This window comes from Odontesthes bonariensis, chromosome 14, assembly GCF_027942865.1.
Source record: "Odontesthes bonariensis isolate fOdoBon6 chromosome 14, fOdoBon6.hap1, whole genome shotgun sequence".
Taxonomy (NCBI): Eukaryota; Metazoa; Chordata; class Actinopteri; order Atheriniformes; family Atherinopsidae; genus Odontesthes; species Odontesthes bonariensis.
Window position 1 is genome coordinate 12,524,454 of NC_134519.1, and position 25,439 is coordinate 12,549,892.

Genomic DNA, 25,439 nt, shown 5'->3' on the forward strand with positions numbered 1-25,439 from the left:
AAAGCAGAAGTAAGATAATGCTGAGATAGAATTGGAGAGAGTATTCATGAGGATGTGGGTTTTTATTCAGGACCCATCACATTTAGGTAGTTTAACTATAAGTGATTTTGAAGTTTTATACAGCGAGGCAAGGAATTAAAATAAATGCTAGTCTGATTAAGGGTTGCAATTGTCTTCGCATGTCTTAGTTTGGTTTCAATTTACAGTATAAGCTGTGATGTGACTGGTGTTATTTTTAAGCGATGGTCTTCAGATCTAGAAATTTAGAATGAACCTGTGCAGTCATCAAAGTCGCGCTTTGCCATGTATTGTTCTTGGATAAGGCAATGGATAAGTATACTTTCAACATTTCTCTGATGAAAGAGCTATTAGAACAACTTCTACCTGAAAACACGATGATGCATGTGAAGAACGGGCAGGGTTTTTGAAAGATGTACTTTATGCCAGATGGTGATTTCAACAGCGAGTGAGAATTAAAAAAACAAAAAAAACAACATAAAACTACACTCTCACAAAGAACTCCCTATTGGGTCCAAGAGGAAAGCAAGTGAGAAAACACTGGTCACACATTCAAAACCAGTGATTCTTGTGCTACCTTGTATATATCAAGAAATGCTACGTGACAATGTGAGAAGAGCTGAGATCATATTTATCTTTGATATCTAGAAACCAAAACTGGAGAAGTACATTCATGTTTTCCATCATTTTCATAGCCATTTTCCCTTGTTATTGCTCCTCATCATGCTATACTAGGTTAAGCTAAGCTTCACTTGGCTGTAGTTTTGTACTTGGTAGGAAGACTGAGAGGATGCACATTACAGAAAATTGTTGGACTATTCCTTTAAATTGCAGATTGCAGCAATATTTTGAGGATTCAGAGGGATTTTGTTTTGCTGAATTTGATACTGAATCTTACTTTGACATTTTTTTTGCATCTTTAAAATAAAAATGAAAACAAACAGACTCAAAAGAAAAATGACACCCCCCCATTAAAATTGATTTTTTTAAATAATAACAAGCTGCACTAAGGAAAAGCTCAAAGATTTAGTCGCAGGTTACTTCAGATAAACTGATTTGAACTGTAAGATGAGAGCAGTGTTTGTAGTACAATGTGAGTGGAGCCAAGTTGGAGAAGTTTGGAGGAGGCACTTCAGAGAAGAAGAACACCAGCAGGGGCTTCACTTCCAGCTGTCACAGAGCTAATGCTGCTGCAGCTGATGTGGTGTTTTGGGACAAGGCCTGCTCCTCCTCAGAAGCACAGAGTGTGACAGCTGCAGAAATCCCTAAGCCAGGTACGTCGCAAAACTCCTGATCAACATGTGCACATACACACTCACAGAGAAACACGCCCCACATGCCTATTAATATTACATGCAGCAGACTTTGGCATAATGTACACTCACTTATCATTGATTTGCTCTCTCTCTCTCTCTCTCTCTTTCTACTCCCCCCAAACACACACACCACCCTGCTGAGCTTTTAGATGTTAACCTGTAAGTAATAAAGATTTTGCGCTACCGGTGACATTTGCTGCTTGTGTGAGAGGGGAGGGAAGAGCAGAGAGGCCCGGAGGCGAAGGCTTGATGAAATTGAACCCTTTCCCGCTTCACGAACACTTTCCACATCACCGGGAGGATGCAGGGACTTATCAGAGCTGTTTGTGTCCTCGTGTCGGAGTAATTCACAGTCTCCACCAGCAAGAAGCTCATGTTTGATCAGTATTTAAACATAAAAATGGACCGAGGCAAGGTGGCCAACTGGGAAAGCTTAAGCTGCAGTTGCCATTGGTGAATTACTGACAGACATTTTCATTTTCATTGCCGCGGCAAAAAAAGCTTTGGATGAGAGAATGACCTAAATAATGAGGAGCAGAGCTTGGGTGATGAGGCTTTTATGGAGTGACAGCTGTTCTACCTGCCTTTGTCACCTTGACAGAGCAAAGGGACTCGTCAATAAACCCCAAACTAATGAGTGTCATTGTAGTTTATAGCGTGAGAGAATGAGGACAATGTTATCCCACCTGTCTGCCATATACAGCACATCCGAACCACCTCTACCACCAATTTATGACAAAGCTTTTTAGCTTATCCAGCACAATTGCAGGATTCATGACTTTTTCGGAGCTACTGCTGGTCCCAGTGGAGTGGAAGTGTCACTCACTGAAAAACTTTGCTGGGGGAAAGAAGAGACTACTTCCTCATTTTCAGCAAGCGTGCCAATGCCCAGGTGCTCTTTTCAGGTGCTACAGTATGCAGTTTGTCTGACTGAGGGAGACAGGTCTGTGTCTGGCTTTCCTATCATCTCTGGCTGCTCTTTGCCTCAGTGTCAGCAGACTGAGTCTTCCTTCCTGTCAGTCTGCCGGAGCTGATGATGAATTATAAAAAGGGCCTGCTCTCCTGGAGAATACAGATGTTTCCCCACACACACACACACACACACACACACACACACACACACACACACACCTTCAATCTTGCGTAGTGGATGGCTCTACACAGTGAAAAGTCTTATCGAGCTTGCCTTGGAAAATGAGGACTGATTATGCAAGCTCAATGAGAAAACAGTGGCTAATTAACTTGAATGGAAACATGTTTGTCTTCTCGAGCTTTTCATCTCAGCGAGGGCTTCTGCTCGGAATATTCTCCTGACTGCTGATCTCCATGTGCAGATTTTTAAATGAAGTGCGGAATGCTCTTAACGATTACAGAACACTTACAGAAGTCAATAATCCAGTAGAAATTCTTTCAGAGCCGAGCCCTCCTGTTAAAGCACCTTGTGAAAGCAAGGCCCGCAGGAGAGAGTCGGCACTTGACAGACGGCTTTGTTTTGAGTGTTTGACTCGACGGTCAATGCGAGGCGGTACATACCAGGTGCCGTGCATACAGGCAAACACACATACCGCGTGGTCCAGCTGCCTAATTGATATGCCATCTCTTTCAGAAGTAAGAGCAAACAGAGGGTTGCTTTAATTGAGACGCTGAGGAAGAGCGGCAATGCCCTAATAAACAGGTAATTATGCAACTCCCAGCTCCACCAAAGCAGACTGTGAATCCATCAAGGCCTCTTCGCAAAATCTGCTTTCTTATTTCCTCTCCACTAACTTTCTTCTTTTTTTTTTTTTTTTTGCCTAAAATCCCTGTGCATGCAGCAGCCCTGTTGAGTGGGAGTGCGCATCTGGATGCAAAATTCAGAACAATTAACCATCAATCATATTTAACCCTTGGGGTCACTGTAAGTGCTCCACGCTGTGCAAATCTGCCGGCCAGATTAACACAGTGACAAAATGTGCCTGAACATGTCAACTAATCCATTTATTTATTCTTCGTGCTCCTAGACTGCCTGATTAATCGCTCCCGAACCACCGATGGAGGGGAAGAGATAGAGAGAGGAAGCATGCTGCTCTGCTTGCTCAGAGGTGTGTGTGCGTGTATGTGTGTGTGCATTGAGCGGTACCAGATTCCCCAGACAAACACACCCAACTGAGCATCAAAGAGCAGTTTGCAACAGCGTATGTAAACAATGATGCGGATGTTCAGAGAGATATTCGGGAACACCCGCACTCATCTGTCTGCGCCAAACAAACAGGCAACTTTAAATTCTCACCGCCCACACATTCAAATCCAAAGAGCTTTGACATTTTTAGAAACTTTTTTTCTTACCCTGAGTGGCGATGTAGTGATTTGGCCTGTGGTATCCCTGAAAAGAGAAGAAAAAGTGGGAGAAGAGAGTATGAGAGTCACTTTACTTTCCTCCTACTCGTAAAGGACCGGCTGTTATGAAGTCATTTGTCTAAGAAAACACTTTTTTTTTTCATATTTAATCTGTTTTCCGACAGGGGAGGTTGACCCTGGCATGCTAACTCATAATATTTTACAAACAATACAAACATCATCGAACAGAACTGATTTAGAGCGCACGGTGCCCCAGTTTACAGCTGCTTTTATTTCAGATGTACCATATTTCTGTAGGTGAATGATCTCCCTCAATAAAAACTCTGCTTCATCAGTCTGCCAGCTGTTTTTCCATGCAGTTCTTTGTTTCAACATCTGTCTGAGCTAGCAAAACTGGAAAGCTTGGGATGGATGCTACTCGATGCAAGATTCAGAAACACTCCATCACACATTTTACATGCGGCACACCTCTGGAGTAAGGAGCAAAAGTGTTGATAATCCCCAAGATACAACTAACAGGACCGATCTTCACAACAAGGCCCCCAGTCTCACGGATTACTCTAATCCCTTCAAGTTTTATTTGTCTAATTCCTTGTCTTCTCCCAAGAGATATGAGGGAGGAAACAAAACATTAGGACTTAAAGACTCTTCCTCAGCCCAGCCTCCTCTTGATTGAAGCCCCCTCCCTCCCAATCACCCCTGCTGCTCTGCTTATCTCACTCATATTCAATTTAACGTCGACTGTGATTAACGCTCCTTCAATGAAGGGAGAAAGACACAAAGGATATTTTCCTCACACTCTGTCTCATCCACTGGGCTCCTTTAGCTATTCAATGCTCCTCCATTTTTAATGACTTCTTTATCTCTGGACTAAGGAGGAGATTTGTTTGTGCTTTCATGTATGCTCTGTCGAGTAAAGTGGAGGCCCAGCACACCATTCTTTTAGAGAGGTAGACACAAGGGCCTTGACAGGGACTATAAGGTGAGTAGAGCTTATTGTAAACCGACTTGTGGCTTTTTCTAAGCATGTTAGCACATTTAAATATTCTTATTTTATGATCAATTCAAAGGGATAAAGAGAAGAAATGTCAATACTGAAATAATTAATTGAATACCCTTTGTTTCTATGGAGTAAATTACTAATGAGCAATTAAATAAGTTTGGTGATCTGAGTATTTTTTTGAATAGCTTATTATATTATGAATTATTTCCAGTAAGAGTGGGGAGTGGAGTGTCTAAAATATGCGGAATGAAGTGTTTTTGCCTCTAGGCACAAACTGGTATTTTTCAATTTGAATATCATTACATAGCACACTTTAGCAAATTCTGAGTATCAACCTTATCACCTGAAAAATATGTTTATACTGTATACTATCTATTTGGCCTGCCAAATGCATCTTGGAGGAAATGCGCTCTCCACTATGTTCCCAAGTGATGTTTTACCTTTGCAATATGTAAAATCTTCACAAACAAGTTAGGGATGTAGAGGTCACAGTGAAAGAATATAGGCTAATAAAAGCATCGTCCTGAGGCCTCCAAGCCATAGGGATCACACACACTCCACATTTATTGTGTCAGTTGTTTTCAATAGTAATTCTGATTGATTGTATGAAGTACTGTGCAAAAGTCTTGAGCCACTCCTCAAGAAATGGGTTCAGGGACTTATCAAACATGTGCAAGCATGAAAAGAATTAAAGTTTATAAGGCAAAACAGAGTTTGTGCAATACAACTAACAAGCTTGAATGCCAGTATTTGGTATGACCCATTTTTTTTTACTTCAGCACAGCCTGTTCTTAACCCTCTTACGAAAGTTTTCCTTTAATTTCTTTAAGTAGTCTTCAGGAATAGTTCTCCAGGATTCTTAACAGGACATCCCAAAACTCTTCTTTCAATCTCGGCTGCGTTTTGTTCTGTTCTCTGTCAGGATGATCCCACACTGCTTCAGTGATGTTGAGGTCCGGGCTCTGGGGAGGATTCATCCCTCCATGAGACTTGTGGCTGCTGATTTTCACTCCAGATCTTGTGTGATTTGGCATAGCTCAGCTTTTTCTCCCCGTTTCCCTTCCTTAAAGGAGAAGTTAGTTTTTTTTAAAAAAGCGCCCAAAGGACGCCAACTTCCACCAAACTGTTATCGGTGAGTAGATGAACGTATTTTATGCCAGAAATAAGGTCCGGATTGAAAAATAAAAAAATAAAACTTCTCCTTTAAGAATGGCTTCCTGACAGCCACCCTTCCATGGAGACCATTTCTGATGAGGCTTCAGTGAACAGTAAATCGACCAACTGCATCTCTCAGGCCCTCCGTCAGGTCTTTGCTGGATTTTTCAGGCCTGCTACTTCTTCTTTTATTCTCCACTTATTCTTTTTCCTCAATTTCTTAAGAACACACTGGGCCAAAACATGGCCTACACACTGGGCCCAAGTCTTGGGCTTTTTATGCAAGAAAAACTTTGAAAAACCTTCAGAAAACCTGGAGAAATATTGCTCAAGACCACTTTAAAAGATTCCATGAAGGTCTGGCTTCTTGAAAGCAGATTATAAAGAAATTAGGGGTGGATCTAGACTTTTGCATAGTACTGTATAATAAGCACAATGATTTTAGTGAAATAAAAGAGCCACTAAAATTGAATTGTTTTCTCTAATAATCGCATTGTTACATTATAGATCATAGAGGAAAATTATATAAAGTATGTTCAGGTTTTTTTAAGTTATAAAAGTATATGTATCTGTTAAAATTGTAGTTTGTGCACACATTTCACTCTGATCCACTTTACTGAACATGTTAATGGAATAAGTCAAGCAACCAAAATCTTTATATTGAGAGGTCATAGCTTTCACTGCTCAAATCAAGGTCGTACCCCATAAGGAGCAGACAGTGATTTCCTTAGGGCGGTCACAAGCCCAAAAAAGTTGTAGAGGTTGTAAAGGTGAAAATTTACATCAGTTGAACTGTTTAACTGAAGGAAATCTCCAGAAGTAGTAGTGCAACTGTTCTTTTGTGCTTCTGCAAGATGATGGATGGTTGGGTGTGCAAAAAGTTTAGGTTGGTGCAAAAAGACGGTTTATTATGTGTCATACCTAAAGTCAAAGAGAAGACAGAAAAGTTGTAAAATATGCATTCAGTGTGCAGTCAATGAACTGCAGTTGTATTTGTAATCAGCAGTTTGTGGTTAAAGTGATACAATTATTTAATCTGCAGAGATAAATTAATTGGCAATGTGCACAACCATTTAGTTGAGTTGATTTCTGTGTACGCCTGCAAATCTATCCAAGCACTGTATCCGGGACAGAGGCTCAGCACGCCCCCAATGCATGCACACACAAATACACAACTGTGCAGACAACAGACCATTACGCTGTGTTTCATAGCCTCCTAAATGTTTATGAAAATACTCAATCAGCTGCAGAGAAGACCTGCTCTGCTTACTCGTACATGACTCCAAATAATCTGACGTATAATAGAGTACAATAACAAACACGGTGGGAAATGTTGCACACATCAGAGTTTATTGGCTTTTAGATGGGTTAAAAAGCTTTCTGAACAGCAAAAACATCTTTACCCATCTGCCCGTATTTTACAAAGTACTTTTCCAATGAAGGTGGCTGAGTGGTGGAAATCCTTTTCAATCAGGGCCCTCTTTAACATGCATAAGTTCTTATCTTCTAATGGGAGCCTCTCTATTGCGAGAGTCCTCTCTGCAGCGCCCCTTCTCACAGCATAATGGGCCATAAACTGAATAGTGGGAAAGGTAAATAATTTAAGCCTCCTGCATTTGCCATGGCACACCTTGCATTATGAATTTATGTTTGAGGGCGTAACAAGAGAGTACAAATTACCACATTATAGGGGCGGGGGAAGAGACGATGGGAGACAGAGCGAGAGTTCTCTCCTGAGCAGAGAACCACTTAGAGACTCGGCCCATTACACATGGAGCGGAAACATCTGCTTAAGGAGACCAGTGAGCTGCCGTGATTGGTCACATCCTGCTACTAACACTGCTATTAACAGCAAATCAGGTCAGATCAGAAGGTTCTATATTGTGTGAGCTAAGTGAGTTAGATCTGTTTTCAGCCGAAGCTGTGCCTCACGCCACTTTTTAATCACTTTTACTTACTGTAAAGGTGTGCTGACTCACTCCAGCGCACGTAAAAGCTGTGCTGGAGGTACTTTCCTACACCTCGGTAAATGTGGTTACTTCTGATCCTCTACCGTCTTTGTGAGTTCTTCACTGTCTAAAAGTAGAGAAGTAGACACCTGTCTTGTCTCACAAACAAATAGAGAATGGTATATCTGATTGTTTTTCACCATCCTCTGGATCTACTTCAAACTGGACTGCAGTACTGCTGAGAAGCCAAGAAACTTTGGATGTTTGGTTCTCGTATTTTGCATTTTACAAACAGCAATTGACTGCATGTGAGGCATTTAGGGAATTTCTCTAGCTATAGAAAATAACCTCTGGGTGTGAATATGAGGCAGAGTGATCAAAGCTCTGCAATATTTTCAAGAATGACATCAGCAGAAAAAAGTCAATATTAGCTGTTTGTTTAAAATTTGAAATTGATTTATAAAATGTACACTTCATTTACTTACCACCATCCTCAAATGTCCCTGCATCATGGCAGTAATGATTATTCTCTCCCAGAAGCAAGGGTGACAGTAAAAAGAAAGACTTTCATACTGTGCTGCAAAATCTCTTAGGAATATAAATAATGGATGGCTGAGCATACAAATCATCCAGTTCTACATCAGGAACAACTGTTTGCATCGTGTGAATAGTGGTTTCGCTCAACCACAACTTCAATACGTCTCTTGTTTTTACCAAGTTACTCTAGAAGCCTAAACCTAACCATGCCTTAAGCAAGTTAATGTAGAACCTCTCAACTAGCATTTGATACAACACGCATTATCAACAGGCACTGACCGAAATGACTGAATGCAAGGAGGTGGACCCACAACCATTTATAGCAACACGCCATGTAATATACGAGCTGGGAACAAAAACTACAGTGAAAGAAAAAGCTAAAACTTTTACAAAGGGCTTGAGGTCAGGATGACAAAAAAAAAATGCTCACTGCGTTTTTCGACATTCATGCAGTTGTGCATTGTGAAATCAAAGCCTGTTTTTTTTTTTTTTTTAAAGTTGACATAATTTCCTGAGGTCTTAGTGAAATGTATGACACAGACTTTTGTCAATGTTTCCCACAGCTTAAGCACAATAGCACTTCACTGACCGCTATTGTAACACTGTGCCGTTTTGAGGGGCGGATACCAACTGGCAAGGTTTGGGAAGGTGGGAGCAACAACTCACTCTGTTCCCCTGTCCCTTCCTGGGGTTGTTCTTGAGAAAGACTTCTTCTCCTCACCATGGTAACTAATGAGTGCACCACTGGGAAGGAAGAAAGTTTGCAAACAAAAAGTGACCATCTCCCACAGGACCAATCAACTATATCAGACCGTGTACAAGGAGGAGCTCCCAGAGAGGTTCAGCCAGTAACTCCAAAAATCATGAAGCTACTCCCACAGTCGTAACAAAAAAACTAATTTCTCTATATTGACAGTAAGTCTATTGATCCAAAGGGAACTTTGTTTAACAGTGTAGGGCTGTAAGTGAGCAAGCAAATGCCAGTAAACAATGCTTCTGCATCAACAGTAACAGACCAAGCCGAAATGTACACAACGTGTCTCGTAGTAATGCTCGTGTACCATTAATTATACACTATGAAAAGGTGCACAGCGTTCAGCTTAGCAATGAGTAAGAGGAGTGGTGTTGTGCCAAAACACACCTTATCCACACAGCTGCGGGTAAAAAGTATCAAAGTAATGTTGTAACTATAACGTTAATCTTTCAAAACGCAGATAAAACTTTTTAGAAGTTGGCGTGCATCATCTTCATTACCCTAAGCTTTTAGCGTTAGCTAGCGCTAAACAAAACAAAAAATAAAACCAGACTAAATATTTATTTTTTAAATATTTATAAATATTTAAATATTTATATTTAACAGTCTGTTAACTGTTGCTAGAACATTACTCTCCAATACATGTTATCCACTGGGATCTTATATCATGTAAAGCTGGGGGTAGACGTAGGATGCATGGTCCTGAGCACATCTGACAACAGAACAACTCCAAGCGAAGCGGGCTTGCTCCTTTAAGCAAGTTGAACTCAAGTGGGTGGGGCTCAGTGGTTGAGGTTGAGAAGAGGCGTAGTAAACCCGACAATTGACCCAAGTTTACACTGTAAACCTGAATGGCTTGCTCAGTGAGATATTTCAAATCCCAGGGGACCAAAAACTAAATGCCAGGGTCAAGTTTTTTTCCAGAGTTGGTGCTGACTTCAGACACCCAAATTCATCCTCCAAAGCTAACAAAAAAGTTATTTTTCTGGAATATATCTCCTTTAACTTCCTGAAATGTCTGATGGAGATCATTCAGCAGATGCAACCAGAGAAGCGATGTGTACCACAAGCAAATATTTGGTCACTTCAAGACAGTCATTGCTCCCCACCCACTCTATTTATTCACCAGATTCTTCATGTGACTTATTCATGTGACCTCTTCATCCTCCCTAAAAATCCAATTCAAGTTAAAGGGTTGCTGTTTTGACAGAGTGGAGCAGACTAGAATAAGATGATTCTTCTTTATTCTTCTATTGAAGAAAAATACATTTCGTCGTTCTTTTATCAGTGATGTAAAGGCAGATTTAAAAGACCATTCTGTACCCACTGTGGCAGCCATTTTTGGTGTTTACAAAGTGCCTCAACAGTGCTGGTCTGTCAGTAACTGTATCAAATAAACCCCATTTTAGGAGAAACGGGTGCGATTAGCCCGCCATGGGCATGGGGAGTTGGAAATCTGAATGAGAGGAGAGCAAGCTGCACAATGCAAGAGCAAATACAACACAACTTATCAAAACAATCTGGCTAATTCCTTTTATTTAGTTCTCATTTCTTTTCTGCCATTTTGATTTATGAGCGTCAACAAGCAGCAGGCAGCTTTTATTAGTCATACTAACAATCATAACTGGTTTGACTTACTTAGGCTTTCTTTGGGATATTTAAATATATTTTTCTGTTCAGTTTTTTTTCAATGTAATTATGCTAAATAATTACCCAAGAAGATTTCTGGGTTCTCAATATTCGTTTATAGTTCAAAGCGAAACCCAACAGTAACCTCAGTTTTCCCCCATAGGCGGGCGGGTTTGCCTTTCCTCTCTCCAGGCGCTGTCAGTCTCTGATTTTATTTCTTTTAATATATCCCATGAAGAGAGTGATACAGCAGGCCTCTAAAGTTGAATATACAGGCAATGTGTATGTGTGGGACTGTTTCTGACTCTGTGTGTCTTTTTGTGTGTGCATGTGATGGACAGGCAGTAGGGTCTGCAGTGTCCCTCAGGCCCCTCTGAGACGGCGGCACCAGCGCCCTCTCCCTCCCCGAGAGGAAGCGCAGTGACCTTTGCGTTGGTGGCGCTGGCTGGTGTGTGTACTTACATCAACGTAATTTGCATTAATGTAATCGGAGCTCTGTTCCCCCTCCAGGGCCTGCAGCCTGACACGGGAGTGATCATCTGGAAGAGAGGCAGAGGAAGAAACCAGTGTTGAATTAATCATATTAACGATGGCAGCAGAAGGGGGTGAGGGATAGAGAGACAGACGGTAAAAAAAGGAAGAGAGAGAAATTGAAAGAGAAAAAGACGGGTGATGGAGGTGTAAAAGCATGAGCAGACATTCACCACACAGGGGTACAAATGAAATTGGAGTTGTAGAGATGCAATGTGGCTGATAGAGGGCCGTTGTTGTGCGGCTCTATTTACAGGAGGCAATCATGCAGGTATTAAAAAACCTTCATGAATAAATCAAAAACAAAAAACTTTGCATCAAATTAATATTTTTGCAACTCTTTGGGTTTAAGGGTCTTATGCGCCAAGCTGACAATTGGATGTAAGGAATGTTTCACCATTAGTGAACATTATAGTTGGCTGTTCAGCGTAGTGGGATTATCCATGATTTCCCTCACATAGTGTGGTTCCTCCTTTTGTTTCCATCTTTGCTCTTCCTATCTTCCTTCACACTCCAAGTGTCCATTTATTGCCAAAGCCGTGCCTGTGGCAAAGTTCTCACTTGACATATCTGCAAACTGCATACAAACTTCTACGCTGAGTACAGAGCATTGGTGTGATTTTACAGAAACTCTGCTTTGTTTATGTTTTAATCAGTGCCGTCTTTTGGTTCCTATTGTTGCATACTGTAAATGGACACTCAGGACATGAGGAGACCCTTGGGGTCTTTTTGTTGGTTTTTGTTCCTTTTGTAGAGCCCTTAAACATGTCAATGTAAGACATTTAATGGTTATAAAGGTCCCACAAACTGAGAGACAAATTTGTAATTTTTCCCCATATTTTGTGAATTGTGGTGATTCAACTTAATTTTCATTAAAACTTAATCAATTGCACCTTTAGTTTGACATGAATCACCAAAAGTAGATATTTAAGGTATTTCCAAAATTCTAAGAGCTGCTTTTTGAGCTTTCTAATCAGCATTAACTGGCAGATTTGGATTACAGCTTCATTTAAGTGCATACTGATATTAGGACTTAATTGTAAACACAAATTCAACATTTTTCTAACATTGCCTAAGCTATATAACATGCATCATCCCATTCTGCATGGCATACTTCTTATACCTAATAAGACTGTACTGGATGAAAATAAAAGTAGATTGGAAAGGTCAAGCTGCTCTTGTTGGCTGATAATAAAACTCTATTTGAGCAGTTTATAGTCATCCAGTCACAAGCCTGGCCAATAAATCAGCCAGAAGAATGGGAACGGCACACACAAATTCACGAGTGCTGAGGAGGTGCTTTGTACACACATGCAATGATATTCCCATATCGGTTCTTCATGCGGTTCTCATCCTTCTTGGCAGAGTCCCATGGTGCTGACTGTCCTTCAAAAAAGCTCTGGAAAAAAGAGAAACAAAAAGAAAAACCAAGAACAGAGAGAAGGAGATGTAACACGGTGTCATGTGTGAACAGTTTAAATGATAACCAGTCTAAAGAAAACAGCATTCCTCTTTCGGTTCAACATGACGAAAAAAAAAAAAAATAGCAGAGGAGAAACAGAGAGAGAAACATTCACATCATTATCAGACATGAAACACAGGGAGGGTGGTGGTGGATCCCAGGGAGTTGTGTCAAACAGCGTGTGCCATTAGGGCAGAGGCAGCGGGTGTCACTCTCAAACCTCTCCCCCTGCGCCGCTCTGCTGGGGCGGAGCAACCGCAGCGGCTGTCTGTCTACCTCATCTGAAGGACTCAATCAGCTCGTTGAGGGGAAAAATAAAGCCAGCTCATTGTCTACAGATCAAAACTGCTCCGCTCAGATTACCCTCATGAAATATTTATCATCTCTTGCTGGGGAGATTTCCATTCTGATGGCACACCAGGCACAATTAAGCCAAATTATGAAAATACATTTCCACTGCCAGTCCACCGCTGTTCAGTAAGGGCAGGCGGGGTTGGCTCCACGCAGACTAACCCCGACAAAAACATGGCATTGTTCTTTTTTTGAGATAGCATGCTAATGAACATTTGAAAAGCCAGCTAATGCATTACAGTGGATCTGCAAATAAAGAATCAAGAATGTATACGGGAGGCTGATGAAATTGTTTGAGAGCTCCTTTTAGAGTGGAGTACGAAGCATTGTGTTTGATCATTACTCATCTAAGGCATGATGGTTCCATTCATTTCAGCGCTATGGCAGGCAGCAGGCCGTTTGTCTAGCATAAAAAGGTTTTTCAGACACCACACAAGGACATATTCCTGTATGAAGTCCTGAAGATTAGTGATTTCACTGAGAAACAGCTTTAATATGCAGAAAATATACCCCATCCTTCCAGTGAAGATGGACGCATGCCTCAGAGATGGATTACATAGGCCTTTCCTCTCATGGCAGTAAGTCTTGAGCAAATCCACAGGCCCAATGTCATCCTCTCTGTCATACTGAAGGATACAAGTCTAACATCGAGCATTCGAAGACAAATCATCCTCAAGCTGAACGGTGTTACCTGGCAAATTCAAAGAAGCTCTCTCCTAAACTTAGTGACCCTGCGTTACTTCTATTCTCTAAGCTGTTTGGATGCTGAGTACAAATGGAGATATAGGAATCCAAAGAAGAAAAGATTTCTACGAAGTCTTTCAATTAATAGGCTAAAATGTGGGAATAATTGGCTACCTGAAATTCAGCAGAGGGAGAAAAACAACGCAAGGCTCCATCTGTGAAACTACTTAGTGGCAAGTATATGTGACGCATTTAGCTTCAGTGCATCTGCAGGTAGCTTTTTTTCACCATACTCAAATTATTCACACTGGCAGAGCTCCAACGAACTATGTTTTTAATTACAGGCTAACTCCTGCTCTGCAGTCCCAGCACAGTTTGTCTGCTACGCTGTTTCTTTGTTTGTAACCACTAAACTGTAAGAGAAAAGCACAATAATATCACTCTATACAGTCACTATGGGAAAAGATGATGAAATAACAAAGTGCTCGACATACAGTACACATAATGGAAAAGAAAAGAAAAATAAATGATGGTGACTCTCTAAGGCAGGGTAGCTTTGTGAGTTGCTTCTTGTGTTAATTAATCATTTACTGAGTGAGGAAAGGAGACTCATTCAAACTGTCTACAGTTGTGGTTGGAGCTTAAAGAGCTTCAGGATTCTCACAGTCGGCTAAGATGCTTCACATTTCTGTTCACATTAAACAAGCTGAAAACAAGTGCACCACAAACAAATAAAAAGCTTGTTTTCTGCTTGTTCACTCAGACTGTGTGCCGACGTGCAGTATCCTACAAGGTGAACATGCAAATGCTTTGTCACAGCCTGCGCATTCTAACATAATGGTTTTGCAAAGTGCAAAGTGTTTTACAGTGTCCTTTTTACTGCGTTAACCAAATCTCAATCAGGACATCGGCTTTGTAGCCCATAATGGAGGTACTTAGAGGACTGCCAGCATGAAAATAAAGCAAACTAAGACACTTAGGGATGCAGTCTTGATTTTGTGAATAGCTTTCATTAATTTGTTTATAATAAAATAAAAGTTGTTTTTTCACGTTTTATGAAACATTTCACATTGACAATGGGCAGACATTTCTGACTGCTTCACATATTTCATCACTTGAACACTGTTAAACCCTTTAGTAACTTTACATAGCATCTGTTGGTAAATGCCCTTCTCAGATGAAATCATAAATGTGTGATGTTTTACTCTCACAGGGCCTGGAACCAGCCAACAACCACTATTATTCTGTCAGCTTTGATCCGTTATCTTAAAGTTTACAAAAAAAAAATAAAATCACAAACAACCAAAAGTATTGGCTTACCTCGTTTATCTGATCCAAAGTTAACGAACAGAATAACAAGAAGCATGGGTCAGAGAGAGATATAGTACAGTGTAAGTCAACAGGTTTAGACTTGAACTAGGCTCCAATCTCATCATCAGAAATAAACGGATAAAAAGGGCATTAACCTGAAGACAGATTGATAGAGGACACACAACATACAAATGGATTGCTCTAGCCAAGTGAGAATGAGCTCCATCACACACTTTAAGGATGCCAGCTGGTCTTTTTTTGTTTGTTTGTTTGCCGAGACGTCCCTTTGATTGGTTATTCTGCATCCATGCATTTTGAACACAAAACATCGTTATCCAAAATGGATAAGACCCTATTGGGGCAGGCTGAAGCCCTTTGTCCCCTGAATGATCTCAAGCTGCAGGTAGTATTGTGGTGCTGCGTTATTTCATTACACAGTCTCCGGGATAGGAGGGGAGTTAATTACTGATAGAACTGGCCCACATTTCGCATTTAAGGTGGCAGACGAAGTGAGAAAAGAAAAAAGCGAGAAAAGAATACAGGAGGTGTAGATAAGAAAAGGATTGAACAAGGGAAATAAGTTGACAATGGGAATAAAGATGTGATGCTAGTTTAAAAAAAAAAAAGAGCGAGGAACAGGATTCAGAAAGGTTTGAATGAAAATGTACAAAACCCCATCCCCCGAACAGTTATCTGAAGTGCAACAAAAACTTTAATCTGTCGTTTGTGATTTCATTTGAACGCTTATTTAACAGACACAAGCAGAAGGGGTTTTCACTGAAGAATGTATTTTTATTTAGAAAATATTTTAGGAAATCTTGAATTTAATGCCTTCACTCAAAAAAATTGGGAGAGAATCAAAAAGGAGAACTCAAATGACATCGACCTGGAAGATTCTACAACCAGCAGATTAATTGGTGGAAGGCGAGGATCTCAGGATTGGGGATAAAAAGTGCATGCACCAAAGTCTTTCCATTTATGGGTCATTGAGTTCGATCAGATAATTAAGAAAAAAAAAAAAATCTCAAGGAAAAATTGCAAAGAGCGGTGTTTCAACATCTGGAGTGTGTAAAATTGTGAAAAGATTCGGGGAGTCTGGGGAAATCTCTGCACATAAATTTTGCAATCCACTATTTGCTGCAAGTAACCCCATGAAATAGTCATGCCACTATCATCAATTCCCCCACATGGACCAAAGAAATCCAAGAAGTCTAGAAATATAATGTAATGTAGCTCCGTTACAGACAAAGAAAGACATATTTGAACTCTGTGCAAAAACAACAACTTCTCTGGGCTTGAGTTCATCGCAGATGGACAGAAAAATAATGAACACATGTTCTGTGGTCAGATGAGTCCATGTTTCAGCTACTTTCTGGAGAAAACTGACGTATGGTTCTATGTGCCAAACAATGAGAAAGACAATCCAATCCAGGCTCGTGTCAGAGAAAGATGCAAAGGTGTGATTGTAATGGGAGTGCAGCAGTGCCCACGGAAGACTTGCAAATGCGTGAAGGCGCCATTGATGCAGAGACATATATAATAATTTTGGAGACACATGCTGCCATCACAGCAACACCTTTTCCCAGGATGTCTGTGGTTATTTCAGCAGGACAATGCCAGACCTTGTTCTGCACGACTTATAACAGCGTGGCTTCACAGACACAATGTGTTTGTGCTCGACTGGCCTGCCTGTTGTTCAGATCTTTTTCCTAATGAAAATGCATGACACATCATTAAGGCAGGATTTCAGACAACAACCACCAGACTGCTGAGCAGCTGAAATCTTGAATTTAGAAACAATGGACACAGATTCCTCTTCCAAAACGCCAACAAATTGTATCCTCAAAAGTTCCCAAATGATTTAAAAGTGTCATTAAAAGGAAGAGTGACGCAACACAATGGGAAACATGCTCCGATCCCACTATTCTTTAAATGTGAGTTATCGTCATCAAATTAAAGATTCTTTTTTTTAACGTCTAAATACAATTTCTTTTTTGGAAATGGGGTTTGAAAGAAATATGAAAGTGACCACAGCAACAGAGAAAAAAACCACCGGGTGAGACGTAAGTGACACAAATAAGATAATGAACATAAAGAGTTTTGAAAGTTTAGCTTGAAACCAGTGTGTTACAACATCGGGGTGTAAGGAGGCCGGATGGTGTGGTACTGTGGGACAGCTAGGAGGCTGGATCGCTGCCAAACCCCTGCCAGCCCCTTGCACTAATGAGAGAAATTGAAAGTGATGCTCCTCTGCGGTAAAATCCTTGCTTTTGGTGTCAGTGAGAGGCATGGTGTCAGATTACAGGTGCTGTTGTGCGACAACAGTCTAAGAAAGCAGTAGGCTGCCATCAGTGGAGCCTAATCGGACCCGATTCGGTTGAAGGAGGGGACACGGGCTCCTCTCACACAGCTAACTGCTCCGTGCACTTTTATTGGAGCTGTATTTCTGACTTTCACGTTGGCCTACAGCTGAGTGTCCAAGGAGAATTGGGACAGCAGCATTTGACACAAACACACTCCCACACACAATATGCGCGATTGCTGCAAACAAGGAACAGATGAACAACAAAACAAATCACAACATAAAGACACTGAGACAGGGTGCATTAACAATTTATCATAAAAGTGCATCTGGGGAGGAACAAAACAGATCTGCTGTGCAGAGCAAAACAGAAATACAGGCAGAAGAAGAGACAACAGGCTGCACACTGTGACACAGATGAAGCCTCATATCAGACTGATGAGCATTTCCATTCAAAAATCTCAGTGGAGATGTTACAAGTCTATGACCAGGCTTTATATGTGCTAGCAACCTTTATGGAGGATGACAGCTGGGCTGTGTCCTACCTCGTACTCCTCCTTGAAGCCATAGCCTTCAGCGCACTTCATCTGGGTGATGTGCTGGAGGAGGTCGGCCACGCGGATCGCCGGGTGGAGCTGACCCGTCTGGTATGGCACATCGACGGGCTCCCGCTTCCTCAGGGAGTGAGTGTGCGACTGCACCAGGCTGCTGGTGTCGCTGCCCATGTTCTGGCTCTCATCTGTGGGGCAAAAACAGAGACAGAGCAGGGCACATCAAGACAGAGAAATCCGAGCTAAACTCACGTCATCAGTCATCGGCAGACAGTTGTAAGATACATCTGGGTGACATACGGCTTGAAGCAGTAAATGGCAGTGGCATTTTATAAGTTTATTGACATAAAGTTGAGATAGGTAGTCAAGGTACCGTCACTCTTCATATATCAGATACGAATGTTCTCATAAACAGATGGCACATTATCTCATTTACTGTTAAGCATTATGTCACCACCCTCCAGAATCACAAACAACTCTCAGCAAGTAATCTGTTTGTTATGGATGGTCACAACACAACATCATTGAGTAATAGGATGAGTCATGTGGTGGGAAGGTTCAGGTCCATCTGTCTGGCTGGAAAATACTGTGCTCTATGGCCATTTTGTTACAAGGGCCTTTAAGTAACACACTTATGCTACAGGCATTTAATATGGCTACTAACAGAATAAAATATGTCTGTGGCCCTCAACTGTGAGAAACAGCATAGATCAGTCAGAAAATCCTCAGAAAGATGCTGTAAAACAACAAATTAACTTTGTTTACTGGCAGTACAGTTTGCTGGTTTGGGCTGCGGCTCATGTTGCGAGTCAGGCTCCATTTCAGTTCTGTCATACTGTGATCCTGTCAGTGGCAGACACGAGGCACAGATGCTGTGGGGAGCCAGCGGACGATGGAGGGGTGTCCAGAAACATGGAGGAGGAGGATGTGAGGGGGTGCGGTGGGCCACAGTGAGCATGTTGCAGCAGGCACCGTCAGAAGCATCACACAGACAGAGCGTGGATTCAACCCCTGCCACCCATACTTCCCCGAGTCATGAACAAAAAATAAAAACAAACCTAAAGAAAGAAAAGAATCCAGGAGGGAAGCGGAGATGGAAGGAGAATGCATGGGGTGATGCTGCCATGGGGCACGGTGTGTAATTTGACCATGCTAAGCTAATGGTGGTTTGGTAGCACGGTACGAAGGGTGGTGAGATGCTAACATGTCCACTTGTCATGCAATAAATGTCGTAATGCCCATGTCAGAAGCAGCCGCTCAGTGTTGGCTTGCTTTCTGAGTAAACACCGCCTCCTTCCCCCAACCCATTGCCCACTTGGGAAAACTTACCATTAATGGGCACTTTTTAGATAGCAGATACATAAGAGGTTACGTATGTAAAGAGAAAGAGAGGAGAAGAGACAGGAGAGAGGGGATAAGCAACAATACAGCATGAGAACCTGTTACAGTAGTGTTTTAGAACTACGCTACAGGGCAAGATCACATGCCTACTCAGTTCAAACTGCCTAGGTAGAAAGCCTAGTTGGAGGGGGGGGGGGTTGGGATGTTGAGTGGATGGATAGGGCAATTTCAACAGTGCAAGAAGCAAAAAAATAATAATAATCATAAAAAAGCAAAAAAAAAACAAAACAAGGAAGTCATGGATTTCAGGGGAGGAAATATTACTGAAATACTGATCGCCTCCAGAGCCAGCTGCTTTGTTTCAAATCTGTGACTTTCATATTTTATTGATGCCAGTTATTTTTTTTTGAGTATTCTGGCATTTTAAATTTCTCTACCTAATTACTATAATTATATTTGCATGTGCTTGCGGTTACACCTGTATTTACAGCATTTTCTTTTTTCGAAGGAATGCGCGGTGAAATCAAAAACATCACCAATCCTGTACGGTCTAATCAGTTGTGATCGCTAACCTCAACAGATGAGAAAAAGCTATGACTCAATGTGTCACATCTGAAAGCATGTGACCTTTTCTGGCTGCTGTAATTTGATGTTAATTGTTTCACGCTTCATTAAATGTGGAACTAGCAGCTGTCACAGAAGTGGTGATGAAAGACACTGCTTTAAGTTGCATTGATGTGGAAAAAACTGTATGTTGTACTCTTAAAACATGCAGCTATGCTGCAACGCTGGAGTAGAGCTGCTTATTTCGTCTTTCTTCTGTGGCCTTGAGTATTTAATTATTACAGTTCTAGTGCCCCACTTAGCAGCATCTGCTCGTATAAGATGCTGCACTTTAGGCTGTTCTGGATATTCAACAACGGGCAGCAATAATTAACAAAAAAACAAAATGCTTTTCACAATTCTATTTTATCGCCGAACAAGATGTACAAACACTGGCAAAAACAAAACAAAAAAACAAGTAGGTCGATAGTAGTTAGCCAAAGGCAGGGGGAGCAACATTAAAAAGAATAATAGAAAAGGTTGTTGTTTTGGAGGGAGGGAGGGGAGTCAAATGTGTAGTGAGGAGAGAAGGGAGGAAGGGGAGGGCAGCACAGCTAATGCTAGACTTTAAATGTTCAGACCGAATGCATCCCCCTTCCGAAATTTTTGTTGAGCGGAGGGTCTAAGAGACAGCGTTTCTCGCCTCCCTAATGCACCGTTTGTCTGTTGTGTTTCATTGTGGCTGCTGTGGCCTCAGCATGCTGTAGCCCTGGTTGCCAGAGCGAATTGCCGCCCCCCTGTTGCCCCCTTAGACACTCCCCCACATCCAGTCCACATGTCTGTCCATGCATATGAGAGGTCAAACACATAAGTGACATCACACGCACGACACGCAATGCGGATGGGATGGAGTGAAGCCAGCTTCAGCCCAGGAGAGCCCCTCATTAGACAGGGAGGGAGAGGAAGAAGGAGGAGAGGAGGAGGATGGGAGGGGGAAGCAGCAGGCAGGTATGAAGGTGAGGAAGCCATTTTTAGTAAAGAAAAAAAACATCGAAATTAAAATACCAAAAAAAAAAGGCTGGGTTTTTTGGGCTCACAGTTAAGTCTTCAAACAGCCATCTTATGAATGTAATTCAGTGTAACTTTCCTTAGCATAAAGATAATCACATATGATAAACAACAATCGAAAAAGAAAATGAGTCTCACCTAAGATAGCAGTTGGCACAAAAGGATCTGTTCAAACCCCCAAAACAAGTGCAGAAGTTGGAGGAGGAAAAATAGTTGCAGTACATAAAAGAAGGAAAGAGAACCCACAAAAACATCAACAAAAAAAATAATGCACACCTTTTTTTTGGTTTCCTGCCAAGCAGTACAACAAGGAATGCATGATATTTTCTGGAAAAGCTAATTATACAGTAGGTTTAGCTGATTATAAATCTAGCTGCCCTTTCCTCCATCTAATAAATGAGCTGTGACGTGATTACATAAGACACACAATTATGGATATTATTTGGTCGAAACTGAAGCTGTAATTGAACAGCTAAAATCCATCTTGGCAAAGTGCTATAAAACAAACCCAGAAATGTAGCAGGGTGTAAACCCATCCAAAGTTAATTCATCGGCTTTCTCATTTGTGAAATCGTTTTCTTATTTTTAAAGCACATATCAACACTGCTGGGTAAATTCATATCACACATTACAGTATTAGCTTGTAAATTAGATAAAAAGGAGGTCTCACCCAAGAAAGTGAAAATCATTAAAACTTGTTTGAAAACATTGTCTCTTATTAATCTGTTGTGACACTTAATTTAGCTCGTTTGATAATAACTTAATTTGTCAACATCGCTGTTCAGACTGCATGGAAACCACTTTTTGGTCGGCCAGCAGGATTAATCAGAGGAAAAGAGAGTATGTTTACCTGGGTAGTAGGAGTTGGTGGGGATGGACGAACTGAGAGTGTTGGCTTTTGGAAGTGTGAAGGAGGACGGTGAGGACCCAGCTATAGATGGAGAAAAAATGCCATCAATACTCTGTTATTGTAAGTGAAGAAGGAAGGATGCAGAACCTATTTTGTAAAAAAAAAAAATCAAACATCATTTGAGTCTAGTTTTTAATACAGACACAGATAGTTACATATAGTACAATGGTTCCCAAAGCAGGGGGAAATCACATTAAATCTAAAACGCTACTGAGATAAAAAAAAAAAAAAAACAGCAGTCTGAAATGGTTTTAAAATAATTGTATGATGGTTGTTGGGGTTGTATGCGTTGTCATTATGTCCTTCTTTAAGTGGATAAATAGCGACGCTTGTATACCTAAAGCAATGATAGTGGTGGTCATGAGTCTCTTCCACTGTTATTCTGTGGGCTGAAAAATTGGGAACCCCTGTTGTAATGGATGACTTCCAGATGCCACAACAGGTAGGCGAGTGCAGTTTTTTCATGCACAGAGCAATGAGACGTAAAACTTTACTAACCCTCTGAAACCTGAGCTGATTTGGTTGGTGTTTGCAGACTTTCAGTGTAATCATTTCTGCATTAGTTGCCCTTTCTTTCCCAGCTCAAACTCAGCAAAAGGTCTCAATTTGTCAATCAACGCAAAAAGCTGGAAAGAAAAGAGTAATAAATCTTCTACAGGGACACTAGCTGTGTGTCAGGGTTCTGTTTTGCAGATGATGCGCAGAAGCTACACCTAGGCCCAGTGTGCTCTGCTCTGTAAGACCTTCTTTTTACTTGTGTCACCTCGCTTGGGACAGACACATCATGGCTATTTTTTTTATTGTACACTCTTCAAACATTACCAAACATCCAGATATACTTTACATTACTGATATGGTGATTTTTAAATGTTCTTTTTCTGTGTCAAAAGGTCCATGTGACACGATCTGGGTTAGACATGAATTGTTTTAGATGTTAAAATTGATGTCTTGTTCTTCTGTTGTCCCTGGTCGAAGCAACGGTTAGCCAAAATCTAACCTTTGTATATCATCACTGAAAATATAGTTAACTCAGTTTTCAACATTTCTTTTAAAAGCAGATTAATGTCTCTCATACACATGCATACATTCTGTTGTGCATTATGCAAGCTATAAACAACAAATATCTGACTTGGTGAGGTGAAGTGTGCGCGTTTGATTTACTTGGAAAAAATCCCTGAAATGTGACCCGGTAAAACAAATTAACTGCAGCAAAAAAAAAAAAAAAAAAAAGGAGAAACGTCTGGACTGTAGTTAATTTCCATCTACAGCTTTTTAATATTAGACATCAGAACAATTAAAGTTTTAGCTGAGTGCACTGTAATAAGAGAGGTTGAGTGTAATTCCTTATGAATATAAATTTGCCCTTTTAAGAATAAGTCTGTGTTAGTTTCTTCTTTAAAAAAATCGCATCATTGGCTATAACTTATGGCTTCAAAAATATTTCAAAGTGTTTGATGTCAAGTATTCAAAGTGATGATTAAATCAAAATAAAATGTCCAAAAATGGTCAAACTGAAAGCAATCAGTTACTAAAGTTGTCAGAAAAATGCGATGTGGTTTAAAGCAATACTATGTAACATTTCTACCTTAAAATAACAGCTTGAAAAAAATTGTGCGGCTAGAATGAGTTTTAATATTACGATTGGCCTGTCTCCTATGCCCTTCGGGGGTCTGAGTTGGAAAAACTGCGCTATGTAACTTTGCTGGACCGGCCCGGGAGCTGAGCGGAAGTACTTCGACTTGCTTTCTGGCACACCTACTGCAAAAACAAATAGACCCCTGTCACGCTCCCAGGTATAAGGCTAAGCTAGCGCAACATTGTCAATACGATCATCATGGCAGAGGCACCAAAGAAACAGAAGACGTTGACTGATGAAGCAAGGAAGAGAAAGAGAGAGGCTGACAAAGCAAGAGACCGGACTAGAGTTGCTCTCGGAACAGCTTTTACTCGTTGGCGAGAGCTGAAAGAAACATTTGGATACAAGTTCGATTCAGAGCTAGCCACCTTTCTGCTGGATTAGTAAGTAGCTTATTTGCTGCCATGCTTTGTGCTGTGTTGTACTTGCTTGATGTTTCACTGTGTTCGGAAAGTGACTCGCTAGTTTGTTATAACTGAGGAAAACTATTTTCAACTGATTTTGCTAGGTTTAGCCGCGAAAGGGTGTTGTATTTACGACAGTGTCGTAACCGTACATTACCTCCAAGCCTGTAGGGGGAGCTCCATAATGGGCTTTTTGAGAAGTTACATTGTACTGCTTTAAAATATGCAGTATTTTTCTCTAAAATGCAACTATAAAGCTGGAAATTCAAGTACAGTTGAAACTTGACAGATTCACTCTCCACCACCTCTCCTGCTGTACCAGTGTAGAATGAAAATTATCTGGGCGATAGAGTTACTGTCAATTCCTCCCTGGATTGTCATCATGCAACATAACAGAACTGCCAAGCCAAGCGGGGTTTGGGTTATGAGAGCAGTATGTTCAGGAGCATAATCTGTCAAGCATGATGTTTGGAGCCAAAATGACACTGCTGACTGTAATGTAAGGTCATGGAGAGTGAGAGGGCTTTACACTGACAGGCAAAGTAAGAAGTAACGCATTTAAATAATTTGGGCTGGCAGACAGAGGCCCGGATTTGAACATCTACGCTAACAGACAGTTAATCAAGGTCAAAGCATCTTTGGGGCTCAGCCCCCGCAGGGTTGCAAAGACAGAGGCTGTTGTGGATTTTTAATCTGATGGTTTTGACTGGGATTATAGCAGGTCAAACCCTGGGTGCAGACTTAGCTGAGCTGTCCATCAACAAAGTATTAAGTGTAACCTGGGACGGAGAAAATTAATAGGTTATCGCACCAGAGTGCATCTAGTATGTGTTGTTTGTTTCCTTCTTTTCTTGGACACAGCACGGTGCTGAAACTAAGACCTCATGACAGACTTCTAGGAGCTCTAATGTTTACTGATAAGCTCGGAGTCCAGTTTGGGATTTCAAGATGCCTTGATTATTGATCTGAATACCAGACTGCCTTCAGGTTGTTGACAAGCATTTACTCAACAGTTTCCATAGCCAAGGAAGCTGTTCTATTGAAAGATTTCTCGTTGTAAAATTAGTGCATTGCAGATTTAAGTTAACTTTTAGTCAAAAAAAACTATTGGAGAAATTAAAGAAATTTTAAAGGGAATGTGTGAAAAGGGTGGAACAAACTCCTGAGGGCTTGTGAGGATGAATTATTCTTTTACTTCTAAGTCTTTCACGTCAGATTAAATATACATTTTGTTCAACTATTTTGAAAAGGCTGTGTCCCTGTTGACTTACAGCACTGGTAACGATGGGAGGTTTTTTCAAAAGCTGCAAAAATAAAGTCAGATCATTTGTAGAGACTGAATTAAGTCTCAGTTAGAAAAGAAAGAAAAAAATATGAGACAAAAGAGAAGGCAACTGTTCATTAAAAATGAAATTTGAGCACTAATTTATGCAACTGGATTGGATAAGTGATAGAAAATGCAAAATAAATGCACTTGGATTCCAGCTCTAGATTAAAAGCTGAATTGAATTTAATATTGAAAGTTTTTTTGAGATCTTTTTATGAACGGTTTCCCAATCAACAGCGTATGAGACGTGTCAGACGGCACATTTTCAGATTTCGTGGGGTGAATATTTCCTGTGCAATTAAGCTGGATTCCTATCTCAC

General features: G+C 40.9%; 1 protein-coding gene across 7 annotated transcripts in view; it reads right to left on the reverse strand.

Moving 5' to 3' along the window:
- LOC142398773 (receptor-type tyrosine-protein phosphatase mu) overlaps positions 1-25,439 on the reverse strand; it is a 168,346-nt gene that overhangs the window by 21,345 nt on the left and 121,562 nt on the right. For 5 of the 7 annotated variants that reach the window (XM_075482936.1, XM_075482940.1, XM_075482937.1 and 2 more), the window contains 6 exons: positions 21,693-21,773; positions 20,981-21,007; positions 17,885-18,078; positions 12,541-12,628; positions 11,161-11,237; positions 3,660-3,696 (listed from right to left, as the gene is read on the reverse strand). In XM_075482936.1, coding sequence (XP_075339051.1) covers positions 3,660-3,696; positions 11,161-11,237; positions 12,541-12,628; positions 17,885-18,078; positions 20,981-21,007; positions 21,693-21,773 — 504 coding nt within the window. The remainder of the gene's footprint in view (positions 1-3,659; positions 3,697-11,160; positions 11,238-12,540; positions 12,629-17,884; positions 18,079-20,980; positions 21,008-21,692; positions 21,774-25,439) is intronic. The other 2 variants (XM_075482941.1, XM_075482939.1) reach the window with 1 other exon arrangement.